This window comes from Amia ocellicauda, chromosome 22 (assembly GCF_036373705.1).
Source record: "Amia ocellicauda isolate fAmiCal2 chromosome 22, fAmiCal2.hap1, whole genome shotgun sequence".
Lineage (NCBI taxonomy): Eukaryota > Metazoa > Chordata > Actinopteri > Amiiformes > Amiidae > Amia > Amia ocellicauda.
Genome location: NC_089871.1, coordinates 10,907,559 through 10,923,763, shown reverse-complemented (window position 1 = coordinate 10,923,763; position 16,205 = coordinate 10,907,559). Strand labels below are relative to the sequence as shown.

The 16,205-nt window shown below is 51.6% G+C and overlaps 1 protein-coding gene across 3 annotated transcripts; it reads right to left on the bottom strand.

Moving 5' to 3' along the window:
• Positions 1–176: 176 nt before the first annotated feature.
• On the bottom strand, positions 177–14,331 carry LOC136718193 (transducin-like enhancer protein 4). Of its 3 annotated transcripts, none has more exons than XM_066695838.1 (21): positions 14,057–14,331; positions 13,628–13,969; positions 10,260–10,357; positions 10,078–10,141; positions 8,721–8,765; positions 7,250–7,312; positions 6,923–6,997; positions 6,592–6,772; positions 6,323–6,339; positions 6,011–6,142; positions 5,544–5,597; positions 5,220–5,384; positions 4,882–5,017; positions 4,400–4,563; positions 3,842–3,918; positions 3,395–3,644; positions 3,036–3,283; positions 2,784–2,931; positions 2,423–2,573; positions 2,170–2,246; positions 177–1,806 (listed from the first exon to the last, which is right to left on the bottom strand). In XM_066695838.1, the coding sequence occupies exons 2-21, from the start codon at positions 13,649–13,651 to the stop codon at positions 1,699–1,701; spliced, it is 2,277 nt and encodes a 758-aa protein (XP_066551935.1). In that variant the 5' UTR covers positions 13,652–13,969; positions 14,057–14,331; the 3' UTR covers positions 177–1,698. The 3 variants fall into 3 exon arrangements, with proteins under 3 accessions (XP_066551935.1, XP_066551936.1, XP_066551937.1); XM_066695839.1 differs by having other exon boundaries at positions 6,592–6,769; XM_066695840.1 differs by lacking the exon at positions 6,923–6,997.
• Between the last annotated feature and the right edge of the window lie 1,874 nt (positions 14,332–16,205).

Below are 16,205 nucleotides of genomic sequence, written 5' to 3'. Positions count from 1 at the left end.
AAAATACAGTAAAAATGCAACACAAATGGTCAAGGAATCGTAGAACACAAAACACACAACGCTGCTGTGAAAACACGACGATCCAGTCCTCAGCCAGCCGAGGTCCGCACACACTAGTGTATAGAAGATGCCGCTGCCATGCAACATTTAATACAAAGTAAAATCCCCCAAATCAATCACTTCAAAATATCAACACATTTTATTTATTTTTATTCATTTTTTTTTGTTTGTACAACACATGGGAAATGTGACGGGTGAGACCACAGTGCGTTGACAAGCTCCTTGGCTTTTACTGTGTTTTTAATAAGCTTTTTTCTCTTTATATATAGTGTTTGTTTTGTATAGTATTCATTTACTTGTTTCCATTTTAAACAGAAATCACAGGCAGGAGAAATGTACACGGACAGAAGGACAGATTGCCATTATCGACACTGAAACCAAAGAAGAATTAGAATGACGAGAGGGCCCCTGTGCGCTGCCCCTCTCAGGACCTGCCCTCCACCACAGCCCTCGTTTACACGTTAAGTCTAATCGATTCATTGGGCTTAGATTAACGCTAGCTGTGGCAGCAGGAGGGCCGGGTGATTGACCCCAGTGCTGGAGGCTCTCCTTGTTTCATGCCAGCGAGAGCTGCAGTCGGTCGCTCGACGGAAACCAATTATCAGCTTTCAATTAAGACAGATTAGTGTGATTGTGAGCCCCCTGTGGGAGCCCCTGTTAATTGGGTAATTTAATTGGGCAGTTCATTATTTTTTGGATGCTCTTAAAAAAAATCATATTTTTGTTTAGTATACACACACATTATATATATATATATATGAACGTCTTAAAAAATAAAATGAAAAATGTAAATTGCACACCTTGCATTTCAGAGATCGGTGAGACCACGGTCGGGTCACCTGTGTGAAGACAGGAGCTGCATGGGTATATAGGGGTATTAATCAGAGACACACCCCACTGGGCGGGACTCCTGCCCCGCTGGAGCGGGGGGGGGGGGGGGGGGGTAACTGCATTAAACCACGCCAGTCCACTTCCTGCTTTCCTAAGAGCCCCGCCCTCGAGTCTGTCTGTCACCTCTGTGCCCACGATGCATTGCGATTTGCCCCTTTACACAAGGACATAGGGCACACTCCAGTCCTCTAGGGGGAGAACAGGGTTTCTGGTTCTCATTCCACCTCCTCATCAGTCTTAGTTACTTAAAAGTGTTTTTTGGTTTCCCACCCCTGGTCCTGTTCGGTTGGCTGATCCAAAGCTTCCTATAAAAACATGGAAGGAATACAGAGCCTCATGGACTGGGGCAGCTGTCACTCACACCCAGCCCAGATACTGTGAGGGCTCTCATGGCTTACAGAGCAGCACTAGGGGCCAATCACAGCTGGCCTGGGTGGGGATGGCATGGCCAGGGCAGGGAGGGCAGAAAGAGCCCAGGTTGCATAGCAGTTTGATCCCTTCTAACTGTGTGCATTTATTGATTGATTGATTGATTAATTAGATTGACTGAAGGGAATACTTGAATGTAGTCTCAACACCTGCTCTGATTGGATGATTACTGATTGGAAAACGTGGAACTGGATCAATCTGCTGTGCAATCACCCCACCTCCACCTCCACCTCCACCCCGTCCACTGCAGATACCCAAGGTGAGACGGGCAGGAGTGGACAGGGGCTCCAGGGCATTTCCCCCCCTTGGCCCCCTCCCTCAGTAGACCACCTCGTACACAGTGGCCTTCTTGTCCCCCGAGCCGGTCACAATGAACTTGTCATCGGGAGAGATGTCACAGCTCAGCACTGACGACGACTCCTTAGACTGCAGAGGGAGAGGGGTAGAGTGGGAGGGAGGTCAAGCAAAGAATAAGATTGAGTAAATACATCCTCCTCTCTCTCTCTATCTCTCTATCTCTCTCTCCACACCACAGTCAGACTCTCATACTGGAGTTCTTTCCACAAAGGCCCTGATGCCCACTCTGTGAAATGTGTAACATCTCATTTATTTATTTTCTGATCTAAAGTCACATATGTAAAGATAAAGCAAAATAATGAAAACACAACCTTGATTTAAGTGCAGAATATACACAAATCCAAAAGACAAGGACCAGTGCTTGCCTGTCTGCAATTGGACTGGCCTTTAAATTTCTCACACACACACATACACACCACCTGCACCGCTCACCTGGAATATACTGGCTCCATACGGTGTCCTCCAGGCATTCAGCAGATTGTCCTTGCCGGTGCTCACAAACCACTTCCCTGCAACACAGACACAGTATTATGATGTCATATTTATTTTTATGTATTTTTAGTAGCAGTAATACTAGCCTAGTACTGTGAAAGAAGTAGGTAGAACTGTGGACTGGTTGGGAGGAAAACAGAGAGACGGAGAACGGAAGAGAGGGGGAGAGAGAGAGGGATGGAGAGAGACTCACCGCAGTAGGCGAACTTGAGCGACAGCACGCAGCTCTCATGCAGGTGCAGCTGGTACTTGTCGGGCTTGGAGACGTGCAGCACCTCCACGTTGCTGCTCTCCATCCCCACGGCCAGCCACTCGCCCGTGGGACAGTAGCCCAGGGAGAAGATCTGACAGGGGGGAAGGGTTCATTAGCACGACTGGGAGCCAGAGCGGGACCCTGAGCCCTGCACAGCCCAGCCAGTCTGTCCCACTCCACCCAGTACCTCCCAGTCCGTCCCAGAGAGTTCCAGTCTGTCCCACTGTATCCCAGTAACTCCCAATGTGTCTCAATCAATGTCCAACTACATCCCACGGTCTGCCCCAGTGAGTCCAGTCACCTGTGAGGTGAAGTCGTGCTGCTGGAGCTGCCGCCCCTCCCTCAGGTCCCAGCAGCGCACCGTGTTGTCCAGGCCGCCCGTCCACAGCTTGGTCCCGTCGTTGGAGATGTCGATACAGCTGGCGCCGTCTGTGTGGCCCTGGAACTGCCTGAGGGAGCAGAGTCACAGAGTCAGCACTGCACTGTACAGACGCACTGAGTGACACTACTGCACACCGACACACTGACCCTCTTCCCCACTCTCCCCCCCTACCTGACGAGGGTCTGGTTCTGCAGGTCCCAAACCACGATGTTGCCGTCGCTGCAGCAGGAGAAGCACACCTTGGCGTCGGGGCTGATGGCCAGGGCGTAGCAGGCGGGGGCCGAGGACGTCAGTTCCGCCTTGATGCGCGGGGTGGGCGTGGCCAGGTCCCAGATGGACAGCGTGCTGGCCTCCCCCCCCACTATCAGGGTCCGCCCGTCGGGGAGCAGCTTACAGGAGCGGATGTAGTTGTCTCTGTTCTGATTGGGCGAGAAAAGAGCGTCAGTATCAGTAGCAATATCTCAGAGTATGAGTGCGTGTAAGGGTGTGCCGTGTGTATCAGTGTGTAAGAGTGTGCGGCAGCTGCTCACCAGGCAGTCCAGCTGTGCCATGGGGCTCTTGCTGCCAGGCTGGCTGATGTCCCAGACCTTGACGCAGCCCTTGCCGCCGGTGTAGACGTGGCGCGTGGAGGTGCTGATGGTGACGGCGCACACCACCTCCCCGTGGGCCAGCGTGTGGATCTGCCGGGCGTGGCGCGGGATGCCCGGGCCCAGCAGGGCGTCGGGGGGGAAGGGCACCGGCTGCATCTGCCCGTCCGCGCTCACGTGGAACGAGTAGGCGCTGTGGGGAGAGGTGGGCTTTAGAGTCACTGTGTCTGTTACTAACACTGTAATAAGACACTCAGGCCTTTACTGCACCGTTTTATTGAGTGTAGCCTTGGAAGTTGCCAAATAAATAAATACATAAATACATATGTAAATAACTAAACAGCATGGCACTACAGTCAGAGACTAGTGTGGTTTATAGAATTCACTCACGGTTTCCCCCCAGTCATCCCCGGCACTGTGGAGGACAGTCCTGGGGTCCTCAGGTGAGAGCGCGACTCATAGGCCACCTGTGAAGGAAGAGAGAAAGTGAGAGAGGGGGGATGAGAGAGAGAATGAGAAGGGGGCAAATTTCACTCATATCAAAGAGAGTGAGAGCGTTAGCAGGTGTGTGAGCATGGGAGTGTCTGAGCAAGAGATTGTGAGAGTTTAAGATTTTTTATACAAAACAACACAATAAAACATATATATCCTCCAGGACAAAATGATATTGTACATCTATAAAAAACTGTTGAGGTTCAAAACACAAAGCCAAATTACTTATTTTCATTGTAGTTCTCAAGAAAGCAGCTAATGGACAGATAATGGACACATGTGTCATGCTAAACTGTTCCCATTCAGCGCACCACAGCATGACATACATCACACAGAATGCATATATCAGCATTATCCCACGGGCAATTCTAAAAAAACAGCAACACATAATGAATATCAGTGTGCTTGTGTATGAGGGTGTCAGTTTGTGTGTGTGTGTGTGTGTCAGTGCTTTACCATGGGGCTGCGTGAGTAGGCGCTGGGGGCGGTGCTGATCTGGGGGGAGAGGTGCAGCGCCCCATACCCCCCCGGGCTGGTGAGCTCGCCGTTCAGCCCCGCGTGGGACACCACACCGAAATGGGCCGGGTACGAGCCAGAGATGCTGAGCGGACTGCGCAGAGCTGGGGGAGAGTGGGGGAGGCAGATGTTTATTAATAAAGTGCAGCATTGCAGGAGTTTAATTAATCTCATACATTTTGATTAATCATTATATAAATCAATACATTCATTTAATTAATACCATTTAAATAATCACATACCATGCTGTGGTTAAGGATTGCAGGTGGATTGTACACACTGTTCAACTGACTGACTGACTGACACACTGTTCAGCTGACTGATTGGCACACACTGACTGACTGACACACTGTTCAACTGAATGATTGGCACACGGAGTGAGTGAGTGAGTGAATAGGGGGAGAAAGTGGGGGGATTCTCACCCAGGGGCTCGGCGGGGGGGCCCTTGGTGACGATGCGCAGGCAGGAGGCGGAGCTCGGACCTGGGCCTGGAGTCAGAGAGTCACAGTGGGGAGAGGGGCTGGCTGACTTAGAGGAAGGAGAGCGAGACTTCTCACCCTGGGGGAGGACAGAGGGGAGAGAGAGAGAGAGAGAGAGAGCAGGAGAGAAAAGGTTGAGAGAGACACAGAGAGAGGAAGTGGGGAAGGAGGGAGGGAGAGAGAGGGACAAGCCTTCCGATTATTATTATTAATATTATACTTATATTTGTTTGCGTCTGCACAGGGTACAGCCACACAGCTATTATGAAATTATTATTTACCAGCACAGCGTCCTTGCTCTTGGTCACTGGAGGGGGGCTGGGTGGGGGGGGCGAGCCGGGGGGGCTGGGGGTCCCGGGCACCTCCTTCCTGAGGGAGGGGGGGTGGTCCAGCCCATTGCCGTGGGGGGACGGGGTCCTGCTGCTGCCTGGGGGGGAGGCTGGGTCCTTAGGGGGGGTCAGAAGACACAGAGATGTTAATGAACAAGTGTGTCCTTCGGTGTCCCCATGGTTGTGCTGTTGTCTCTGACTCATGAAGCACTTTGAGATGCTTGGTGTTCAAGGTACTATATAAGGCACTGTGTAAAAGACAGCATCTCCTCCTACCTCGTTGGACACGTCCACTACAAGGTTGTCCTCGCTCTTGTCCCCATCGCTATCCTGCAAGAGACAAGTCAGCGAGGGTCATGGTGTCCTCACTGTCCGCTTCTTCTATTCATCCCTCTCTCTTTCTCTATCTTTCCAACTGATTCTCCCCATGCCACCTTGATCAGCTTTCTATGCTTCTCTCTCTCTCGCTCTCTCTCTCTCTCAGCTGTGCAGACCAGCTTGCAGAAAGGGGGCAGGGGAACGATGTCACTCTCTGTTGCCATGACAGCGGGGAGACAGGAGGCTGGCCAGTGACAAGACAGGAACCGCTCCCCCTCTGATGACATCATCTCAGCCTGGTCAGCTAATTATAGCCCCATTGCATCAACAGCCACAGCACATGCACGCACACACACGTACACACAGACACACACACACCCCATCTCTCCATCTCCCTACGTCCTTCTGCCCCCCCATGTACGTACATAGTGTGTAACTGTGTCCTTGTCGTCACAGCGTCTCCTCTTGCTGTCACCCCCCCCTGCAGAGCCGTATTCCCCCGAGGGTCCCCCCCGCTCCTCACAGTGCTGGCTGTCCGTCGATGACACTGACTTACTCTGCACCCCAAAAGAAACACAGAGCTTCAGGACACCCCAAAACACACAATGGACAACCCAAATCACACACAAACAGGACACCCCAAAACACACTCACTAATGTTAACAATCAATATATGAGTATATATGTATATAAATACGTATTTTTTTTATTAAATAAATTACATTAATTGGACTTACCCTGCTAGGTGCTCCCTCTGGGGAAGAGAGAGAGAGAGAGAGAGAGAGAGAGAGAGAGAGAGAGAGAGAGAGAGAGAGAGAGAGGGTGTATAAGAGTGTAAGGCAGTGTTTAAGGTACAGTAATGTATATTGCAGTTCACACATAGCCAGAGGGGGGTGCTGTGGTGCAGTGAGCTGGACAATGTGGACCCTGTGCTCACTCTCCCACCTGTACTGTCCGCCCCTCTGCCCTTTGACCTCTGCCTTCTGACCCTCCGCAGCCCCCTCACCTCGCAGGTGGTCAGAGTCCAGGTGGTTGCGGTCGTCCTTGGCGGCCAGGTGAGCGGAGACGCCAAGCGCCCCGGAGAGGGCCAGCAGCCCCGAGCCCCCCCCCAGTGAGGCCAGGCCGGAGGGGTGAGGGGTCAGCGGGATCCCGGGGGTGTGGTGAGACAGGTGCTGGAGCTGCTGCTGCTGCAACACAAGCACAGGAGATAAGAGAGGGATAGGGAGGGAGGGAGAGGAGAGGGGAGAAGAAGAGAGAGACAGAGAGAGAAGAAAGAGGGAGAGAGAGGCAGACAAGGGAGAGAGAGGAGAGGGACAGGGAGAGCAGCACTGACTCACTCCGATGATGGCGTTGAGCTCAGCCATGGTGACCTGCTTGGCCCTGTCCACCGCCTGCACCACCTGCTGCTGATGCTGCAGGGAGAGACGCCACGCTGTGACACTCAGACCTCACACTCAACACTGAGGCACTCAACACTGACACTGACACTGGGACACACACACACTGACACTGAGGCACTCTACACCGACACTGAGGCACTCAGCACTGACACTGAGGCACTCAGCACTGACACTGAGGCACTCAGCACTGACACTGAGGCACTCAGCACTGACACTGAGGCACTGACACTGAGGCACTCAGTCTCTGTGCGGTGAGGGACATACCTCCTGGGAGAGGAAGGGGATGATCTGGGCGCAGATTGCACTGAGTCTCTTCACAATCTCCGCCTGCAAGACAGACACATCACTGAACACCACTGGACTCTACTGGATACCGTGCAGAGCACCTGCTGTACTGCCCTACACACTGTGCTGTACTGCTGTGCTGAATGTGGGCAGGAATGGAGCTGTGTTGTACTGTATAGTATAGTACTGTAGACTATTTAATACACTGTGAAGAGCCAACACTTTACACCACATGGAGTTATACAGAGTGTGTGTGTGTGTGTGTGTGTGTGTGTGTGTGTGTGTGTGTGTGTGTGTGTGCACCAAATAGGAAGAGAAAAGGCATGAGGAGGAGGAAGAGCAGTGCAGGGCTGTAAATGCCACTGTTGTTGTCCTGCCTGTGCTAATGGAATATCACTCTCTCAGCAAACATGTCAAGGCAAACATCATTTATAATGAGCCACGCACTAATCACCTGCTGATTGTGTACCCCACACAGGGGGCATTCAATAAAAGGCCCCTCCCTCCGTCTCCCTCTCTCTCTCTCTCTCTCTCTCTCTCTGTCTCTCTCCCCACCCCCCCTCTCTCCCCTTTTCTCTCAGTGCTGTTGAAGAGCAGTCTGGGCAGCCTGCCAGCAGCCCCCACCTCTCCCCCTTTCCTGGCATGGTGCCAAACCCCCCCCCCCCACTACCCTGCACCACCCCCCCGCCTCCCCCACCCCTTCATGCAGCCGTAGCCCTGATTGATGCTGCTTCCACTCGGCAAGAGGAGGAGGGAAACCAAACAGGAACTGAAAAGAAGAAAGAGAAACACACACAGACACATTCACACTCACGCACACATTCACACACACACACACATTCACACACACACACACACAAACAACACACACACATTCACACTCACGCATACACACACACACAAACAACACACACACACACACAACCAGACAGGACCCAGCTGTGATAGGGATTCCATCAGCTGACCTACATAAACATCCAGATATTAATCCAACAAAATAAATAAATAAAAATAAAATAGCGTAGACTACTGCAATCACACCCAGATTACAACAGAGAGGAGAGAGAGAGGGAGAGAGAGGGTGTGTGGTGTGTGGGTGGGGGGGGGAGTGATATCCTATTAGAGGGAAATCAGTTAGTAGAGAATGAAGGAATTAAAGCAAAGCCCCACTCTGGCTCAACGGACACACAGGCTGATCTGCCGGATTCGGGTCACAGTTTCGGGAAAGAGAAGGAGAACCAAACAAGAACGAAAAACACCAAAAATCACTCTCACACTGTGCAAATTGTCACATGTGCAGAAGCGTTCCTCAATCCAAAACCACTTGATTGACAAGAGCCTGCTTGAAGCTGCAGTCTAATAATCATCATCATCAGAAAAACAACAATAAGGAGAATAATATTCCGTCTTATTATTATGTTTTTATTGTGAAAGACAGTAGCAGTCTTACCTGTTTGTGCATTTCAATATTCAGCCCATAAGACATTTCGTAGTACTGGAAAGTAAAAAGAACAGATGAATAACAAATAATAAGACATAAATACATTTAAATGGCAACATCTGCTTCGTAAAGGGGTGCAGAGACACACACACAGACCGAGAGAGAGAGATAGGGAGACATAAGTATACTAATAGGCAAGAGGTCATTATAGACTGACATGTAGAAAGACAGACAGGCTGACTGACACATTGACTGACACACAGACTGGATGAGTGACAGGCTCTTGCAGAGGGAGGTGTTCTGTGAGTTGCGCGGGTCTTAAACCGTCTCCAAAATCAGCTGGAGACCAGGCTGCCCGAGGACTGTCAACTCACCTGTGGAGCTCTGAGGGGCTTTGTTGCCTTAATTGTGTACAGCACTTTGGGATGCCTTGAGGTGAGGGGCGCTATACGAACATTTACATTGATCTGGGATTGTATTGGGAGACACACACAGAAAGACAGAACAAGAGTGACACACAGATATACAGACAGAGAGGGACAAAGACATATTTAGAGACAGACAGACAAGACAGATGCAGGCAGGCAGGCAAACAGACAGACAGAGAAAGAGAGATCTAGACAGACAGAAATAAACAGACTCTAAACTGCTGCACACACACACACACACTCATGCACTCCAATACAAACACACATACAAACACGTATGCATACATAAATCTAATAAAAATACTTTTTTTATTTTATGTAGTGCCTGTCAAAACAAGTCTAAGTGCATGTGACAGGTCTAACTACCTAAATACAGGCTTCCAGGATCCCTCCTCTGTGGAGAATGAGAGTTCTCATTACTGTAGATTAGTTACATGTCTGTGCCTGTCTCTGCTCTCTCACTCTCTGTATTATATCAGCACTGCAGCCCCAGGCCAGGGGGGAGAGAGAGAGAGAGAGACAGAGAGAGAGGGAAATAGAGATGGGGGAGGGAGAGGTATGAGAACGAAAGGTAGAAGACAAAGGGAGAGAGAGGGAGAAACGGTGTACGGGAGGGGGGAGTGAACGAGCAACAAGCAAGTGAGGGGGTAGAGTGGATGAACGAGGGAGAGAGTGAGAAAGAGAGAGAGAGAGAGGAAGTGACGGAGGGAATAGCAAAGAAATAAAAACATGAAATACAAACTAATTTCAGTAACTCCAGACTGCCTGCAGCCAGCATGACCTTCGGCGATATACAGTATTATATCACTGTGTATTATATTATATTATGTTATTGTACTGCAGCGCTGGACCCTGAGAGGATGGCGCCAGCGCTCCCTGCGTCTGACCGAAAATAAAGGGAAAATAAAGACACGCCGTGCCCTCTGGCTGGGGCTCACCATGATGTAGTGTCTCTGCATCTCGGTCTTCTCACTGGCCAGCTTCTCACACTCCAGCTTCAGGCTGGAAGGCAGAGACAGGAGCCGGTCAGAGCGTCCGTCAGAGAGTCAGTGTGTCAGTCAGTCAATCAATGTGTTATTCAGTCAGTAACAGAAAGAGACCCATTCAGAACCTGGCCTACCTGTGGTACTGGGCCTGCAGGAACTGGAATTCCTCTTTGATCCGGTCCAGAGTTTCCAGGACAGTGAACTTGAAGGGCTGACCGGGCTGTACAGGGACCTGGGGGGCAGGGAAAGTGTTAACTCCTGACGCTCCCGGTTCTAACACCCGTCCCACACCAGTACACTGTCAAAAGCAGCACTCTGCACGTCGCTCACAACAACACAACGGCCTCAGACTCACAATAGGCAAATGTGTGTTAATGTACGTCGATACTCCCGGAGGAGTCAATGTGTACTTTCCCCTCTGTCTCCCATCCTCTCTCCCTCTTATCTTCTATCTCACACTGTCGCTCTCACTCATTCACTGTTTCCTCTCCACACCTGCCTGCCTCTCTCTCTCTCTCTCTCTCTCTCTCTCTCTCTCTCTCTCTCTCTCTCTCTCTCTCTCTCTCTCCCCCTCTCACACAGGGTTAACGGTCTCCGGCGCGGTGCTGTGCGGTGAGATGACTGCAGGTCTCCATCAGAGCTTAATTAGTCTAGACAAGCAAAATTCAATTAAGTTTCAATTAGAGTAACAGCAGAGGTCACCCTCTCTGGTGTCTCCACGGTAATTAAGACAGTGGGCGTGGCCAGGCTGGGACTGGCTCAATCAGAATGATGGCGGGAGGCAAGGGGAGGTAGAATGGGCCCAGTTGGCGCAGCTGGGGGGCTGTAATTGTCTCTCCATCTCTCGGCAGGATTCCACACCCACAGAGGAAGCACAAGCAGAGCCACTCCCACCCAGTGGTGCTCATTGTAATACGGCATGGCCTCTATATCAACCCACCTGCCCCACTCCACTGTCTGGACAACAGGCTTCATATATAAACATATATATTATTTCTCTTTTGTATTTAACTTTTTGATATATTATTTTTTACTTCTAGGTAGCTGCCTAGAACCTTGAACAAACCTATATGATTAAAATAATTATTTACACATATACACTGACACACACACAAACACACACACTGACACAAGCACGCATACTCACACACACACTGACTGATACACACGGACACACACAAACACAAGTACACTCAAACATTCTCACATTCACATACACACAAACACGCACACAATGATACACACACACACTAACACTTGAAGGCTCTCACACTCTCACACGCACCACACCACAGCTGCCAAGCTCAGCCGCACACCTTCACACCTCGTCATACACACACACAGCTCTGCAGCGCACTCAGCAGGGGGCTGGGGGGGGAGGCAGGACTGGATCCCTGTTGTGAGAAGGGGGTGGGGGGGCAGATGGCGTGTGCAGTGTTAAACAGGCGTGAGGCTGGAATGCCAGTGTGCGGCAATGTTCCGTGACATGTATCCTAACCAGCAAACCCCCCCGCCGCGCAGCCGAACTTTTACTGACAGAACATCTGTGAATTCCAAAGGGCCTGGAATTCCGCTGTTTGTTTACATGAGCCAAACACAAGCTCCCTCCCTCTTGACAAATCCCACCCGAGCAGCGTTGCCTCAATCACAGTCGGGAGAGACACAGAGTCCATGAGCGAGGGAGAGAGATGGAGAGGGAGCTGTCCTAGGCCTGTGGGACAGTCCTGACACACACCACACATGCACACAGACACACACACAGATACATACACACACAGAGACACAAAAATGCACCAAACAATCCCACTGGACACTCCCCCCTCTCTCTTTCTCTCTCCCAGAATTCCTGTCCTGTGCCGTCTATCAGGTCACAGTGTGCTTCAGTGGTGTCAGTATGGTATTTGCCCCTATTATATGTAAACACGCTAGACATGCATCACCCAAATCACGTGTTACACGCATTTCCAGATATCGCTCTCTCACGGGGTTCCCCTGCCCGTAACCCCTGACCTTTCACGCTGGCGGTCTGGCAGCAAATTCATTGGCACCCGAAAAGACGTTCCTGTTGGCCCAGGGGTCTTTAGTTATCAGCTTGGGTTACTCTCACCACACTAAGCTAAGGAAGGGAGGACTTAGGTCTCTGGCAATGCCACCTCATTCTGCACCTCCAAAACCCACTCGCCTCTCTTCTTGCTCTCTTCATCTTCCCTTTATCTCTCTCTCTCCTTCATCGTCATCTTCCATCCATGTTTAAGACTCATCACCCATCACCCCCACCCCAATCGCACCTCTCTCTTTTCTGTCTACTTCTCAGAACTATAATCACCCCCACACACACCTCCACCCCGGCAACAAACAAATCTCAAAGAAAACAAGTAAATAAAATCACACCCAACAGGTGACTGAGTAATAGCTGAGAACACCGATGTGAAGAGGTGAGAGACTCCCACAGTGCTGAGCCACGCTGACACTGCCCCCCCACCACACTCCCAGAAACAAAACCTGTAAATAAATATATCAATAAAAACAAAAGTCTCTGCCAAACGCTGTCTCAGGTGCCTAGAACAAACTAACGAACACAAAACAAACCTTTTCCACAGCCAGAGAAAGACACAATCTGTGTCAGTGTGTGTATGTATGTGAGAGTGTCCAGCCAGTTCAGTCCAGACACGGGACACACAGTCCAGACACGGGACACACAGTCCAGACACGGGACACAGTCCAGCCACTGACCCATTTCCGCAAGACACAATGCAGATGGCAACGATCTACTGAAAGCGACTGCAACTGCAACTACAAAACACACACTTACTCTCATACAGTCTCTCACACACACACAGACCAAAACACACACGCAGAGACCAAAACAAACACACACACACACACACACACACACACACACACACACACACACACACACACACACACACACACACACACACACACACACACACACACACCCCTCGCTCCCTGCCACCCCCCCTCCCTCTCCTCACTGAATTACACGCTCCTGGATTGGGAAAGCAATCTGACAGCTGGAGGCGGACATGATCCAGAGAGAGAGAGAGAGAGAGGAAGAGAGAGAGGGAGGGAGAGAGAAAGGTCCCCCAGCACCACTCCTGACCTCTGCCACCCACCTAACCAGCTCTCAACTGGCTCTCAAACGGCAGCTGGATTTAAAAAAAGAACAGGAGGAGAGGAGAGGAAGAGAGAGAGAGAGCGAGAGAGAGGGACAGAGGTAGTAGTGTGAGAGTGTGTGCGTGTGTGTGAATGTGTGTGTCAATGTGTGAGTGAGTGTATGTCAGCATCTATTTAACCCCCCCACACACACACTTGTCCCTGTCCGTTTCCTCTCCGTCACCCTTCTCTCCCTCGCTCCTATTGACTCCTACCACCCCCACCCCCCATAAAAACAAAAAATGTTTACAAAAAATCTGGCCTCCACCTCGTTAGAATCCTCTTAACGAGCTCTGACCCCAGCAGGCCGGTCGGCTGTACTCACCGGATGGCGTCCCTGGTGAAACATTCTCCCCACAGCAGAGGTGCCCACAGTCCTGCTGCCCGCTGGGCCCCCCCCCAGCGCCAAACCCCTCCGCGGCTCCTGGGAGTCAGTCCAACACACCAGCACCGGCTGCCCCCACCCCTCCGTCCCCTTCTCCTCCTCCTCCTCCTCTCCTGCGTCCGTCCGTCCAACCTCCTCCTGCTCCCAAACTCCCCAAGCTCTCTCCGACTCCAGTCGCAGTTACTCCGAGAGAAGGGAGAGCAAACACAGACACAGAATCCCCCCCCAAAAAACAGGCAGATGTTGGAATACCAGGATCTTTCAGTGTGAGGAAGACAGGAGCTGGAAAAAAACCAAAAATATAATTAAAAATGTCAATCTTAGGAAATAATATATCAAAACGTAAAAAATAGATCCTCTTCTACACACTTTGGATTTTGATTTCCTCCTCCTCCTCCTTTTTGTTCTTCTTTTATCTCCTCCTGTTTCAGAAGAGAAGTCTCCCTCGTTCCTTTTCCCTCTCTCAGCCCCCAAGGCTCCTCTGCAGACCGGTAGCCGTCGGATCGTCCACGGGCAGCAGCCGTAGCATCACACCGAGGTCCGCTCCACTTTCGGGGTCCCCAGTTCGGCTGGCCTCTGCTGCTCTCGTACCCCCCGACCGCTAACGCACTCCTCCATCAAAATTTAACACCACCACCCACCCACAAACCACCCCCCCCTGCTCCGACACCCCCCTCGCCACCCTCTCTCCCTCCTGTCTTACTCCCGCCCCCTCTCCACTTCCAAAACAGAGCGAGAGAGAGGGGGAGAGGAATAGAAACAGATACACAGAGAGAGGGAGGGAGAGGGAGAAAGGAATAGAAACATACAGAGAGAGCGAGAGGGAGAGAGAGAGAGTCTGGGGGTTCTGCCCCTGAGAAGAGGGGAGAGCGAGTGAGCGTTGAGTTGGAGGATGGAACCGCGAGGAAAAGCAGAGGAGAACAGCAGGTCACTGGAAATCCAGCAGGCTTTTTCAGTGTCCGTCTGAGACTGTGATATAGTGTGCCTGTTGGCTTGAACACAAACAGGGCTGACTGGGGGAGCTGCACTTAAGGTAGAACTGCCAAGATACAAGCCACACTGCCTGCTAACTGCCTGACACACACACACACACACACACACACACACAGGCCTGCTGCAGAGTCACTGACTAGACTGTACCCCCCCCACCCACCACCACCCTTACTCACTTCCTCCCCTATCTCACCACAGACCCATACACACACACCCCCCACCCCCCAACCGTCTCTCTCAGGGGACTCCCCAGTCTGTCAGCTCCTCCTCCATTTAAATCAATTAGCAGCTCCCCGCCGACCCAGACCCTCCCCAGGAAGCAGATCTGAGTCCGAGCCAGGGAGGACGGGAGAAGGGGAGTGGGGGGGCCGACAGACGCTCCATATGGACAGACAGCTGTCAGTCATGCGTGGGGCGTGGGCGCCGGGATGGACCTGTCACTGCCAGCCCTGAGCACATCAATCACTGGGACCGAACACACCATCTCTGCTCGACACACAGACAGACAGACGAGTAAACACAGTCAGAGAGAGACAGGTCAATAAGATACATAGATAGATAGACACACACACACACACACACACAGTGACAGTGAGAGCCAGTCACCCCCCCCCCCCTCGGGGTGGCTCGGGAGCTGTTCTAATCACCAGCATCTAATTGCCGGGATTAGGAAGGTAATTATTCAGATGACAGTCTCCCAGGCGCTAATCACGATAACGAGCGCGGGGCTGCGAAACGAGCCGTGTGCCTCTTTGTGAGAATTTTCCATGATTATTATTATTTTTTATTTTTCTTCCCCCCCTTGCTTGCTTTATTTCCTCGACGGTGCCTTCAGCGCTTCCCAGTGCCGTACCTCCAGAGCGCAGGAGGAGGAGGAGGAGGGAGGCCGAGGGGGAGAGGAGGAGGAGGGTAATGCCGGAGCACGCCTGGATCAGACAGGATTAGCGCGGCCCTGATGAAGACAGACAGCGAAACGAGAGCTACAGGCAGAGATCAGTTTGGTCATTAAAAGACTGGAGGTTGGGGGGGTGTCTATACTGGACTTCAGTGGACAGGGCACATCATTTTCCTTCCGCCCTGTAAAGCCACGACAGATAACAGGCCCTCACGGACACCCACACTCCCTCACACCCACCCCTGCTCCGACACACACAGCCAGGTGGTCCTCACACCGTGGTGCCAAGGCCTAGTGCCCGCCGGGGCCCAGGGACGACCACCCGGCTGCCACCCCAGCCCACACCGCTCTCAGTTCAAATCCCTCTCTGCTCTACAGACAGGTCCAGTGCTGTAGAGCTTGGGAATGGGGATAAATAAAGCGACCCTACAGGCAGGATAGTGACAGACTTGCCTCTGTGAGCTGTTGCTACTGAGGTGTTAATCACCGGCAGTGATCAGGGCAGACCGACATTAGGACCCCGGACCCGGGACACACACGGGCTCCTCTCACCCTGAAGCGTCTTTACCTGGAAAAGCAACACAAGAGAAACGACAAGAGTGGTGGAAAGCGCGCTGCTGGCTGGAAGCA

Bases quoted from the DNA above. Each gene is read 5' to 3' on its own strand.
- LOC136718193 (XM_066695838.1), bottom strand. From the start codon at position 13,651: ATGTTTCACCAGGGACGCCATCCG. The intron at 3,919-4,399 runs GTAAAGCACTGA...CTTCCTTCACAG, and splicing joins CCTACTCACGCAGCCCCATG to GTGGCCTATGAGTCGCGCTC. The intron at 2,932-3,035 runs GTAGGGGGGGAG...CTGCTCCCTCAG, and splicing joins CAGAACCAGACCCTCGTCAG to GCAGTTCCAGGGCCACACAG.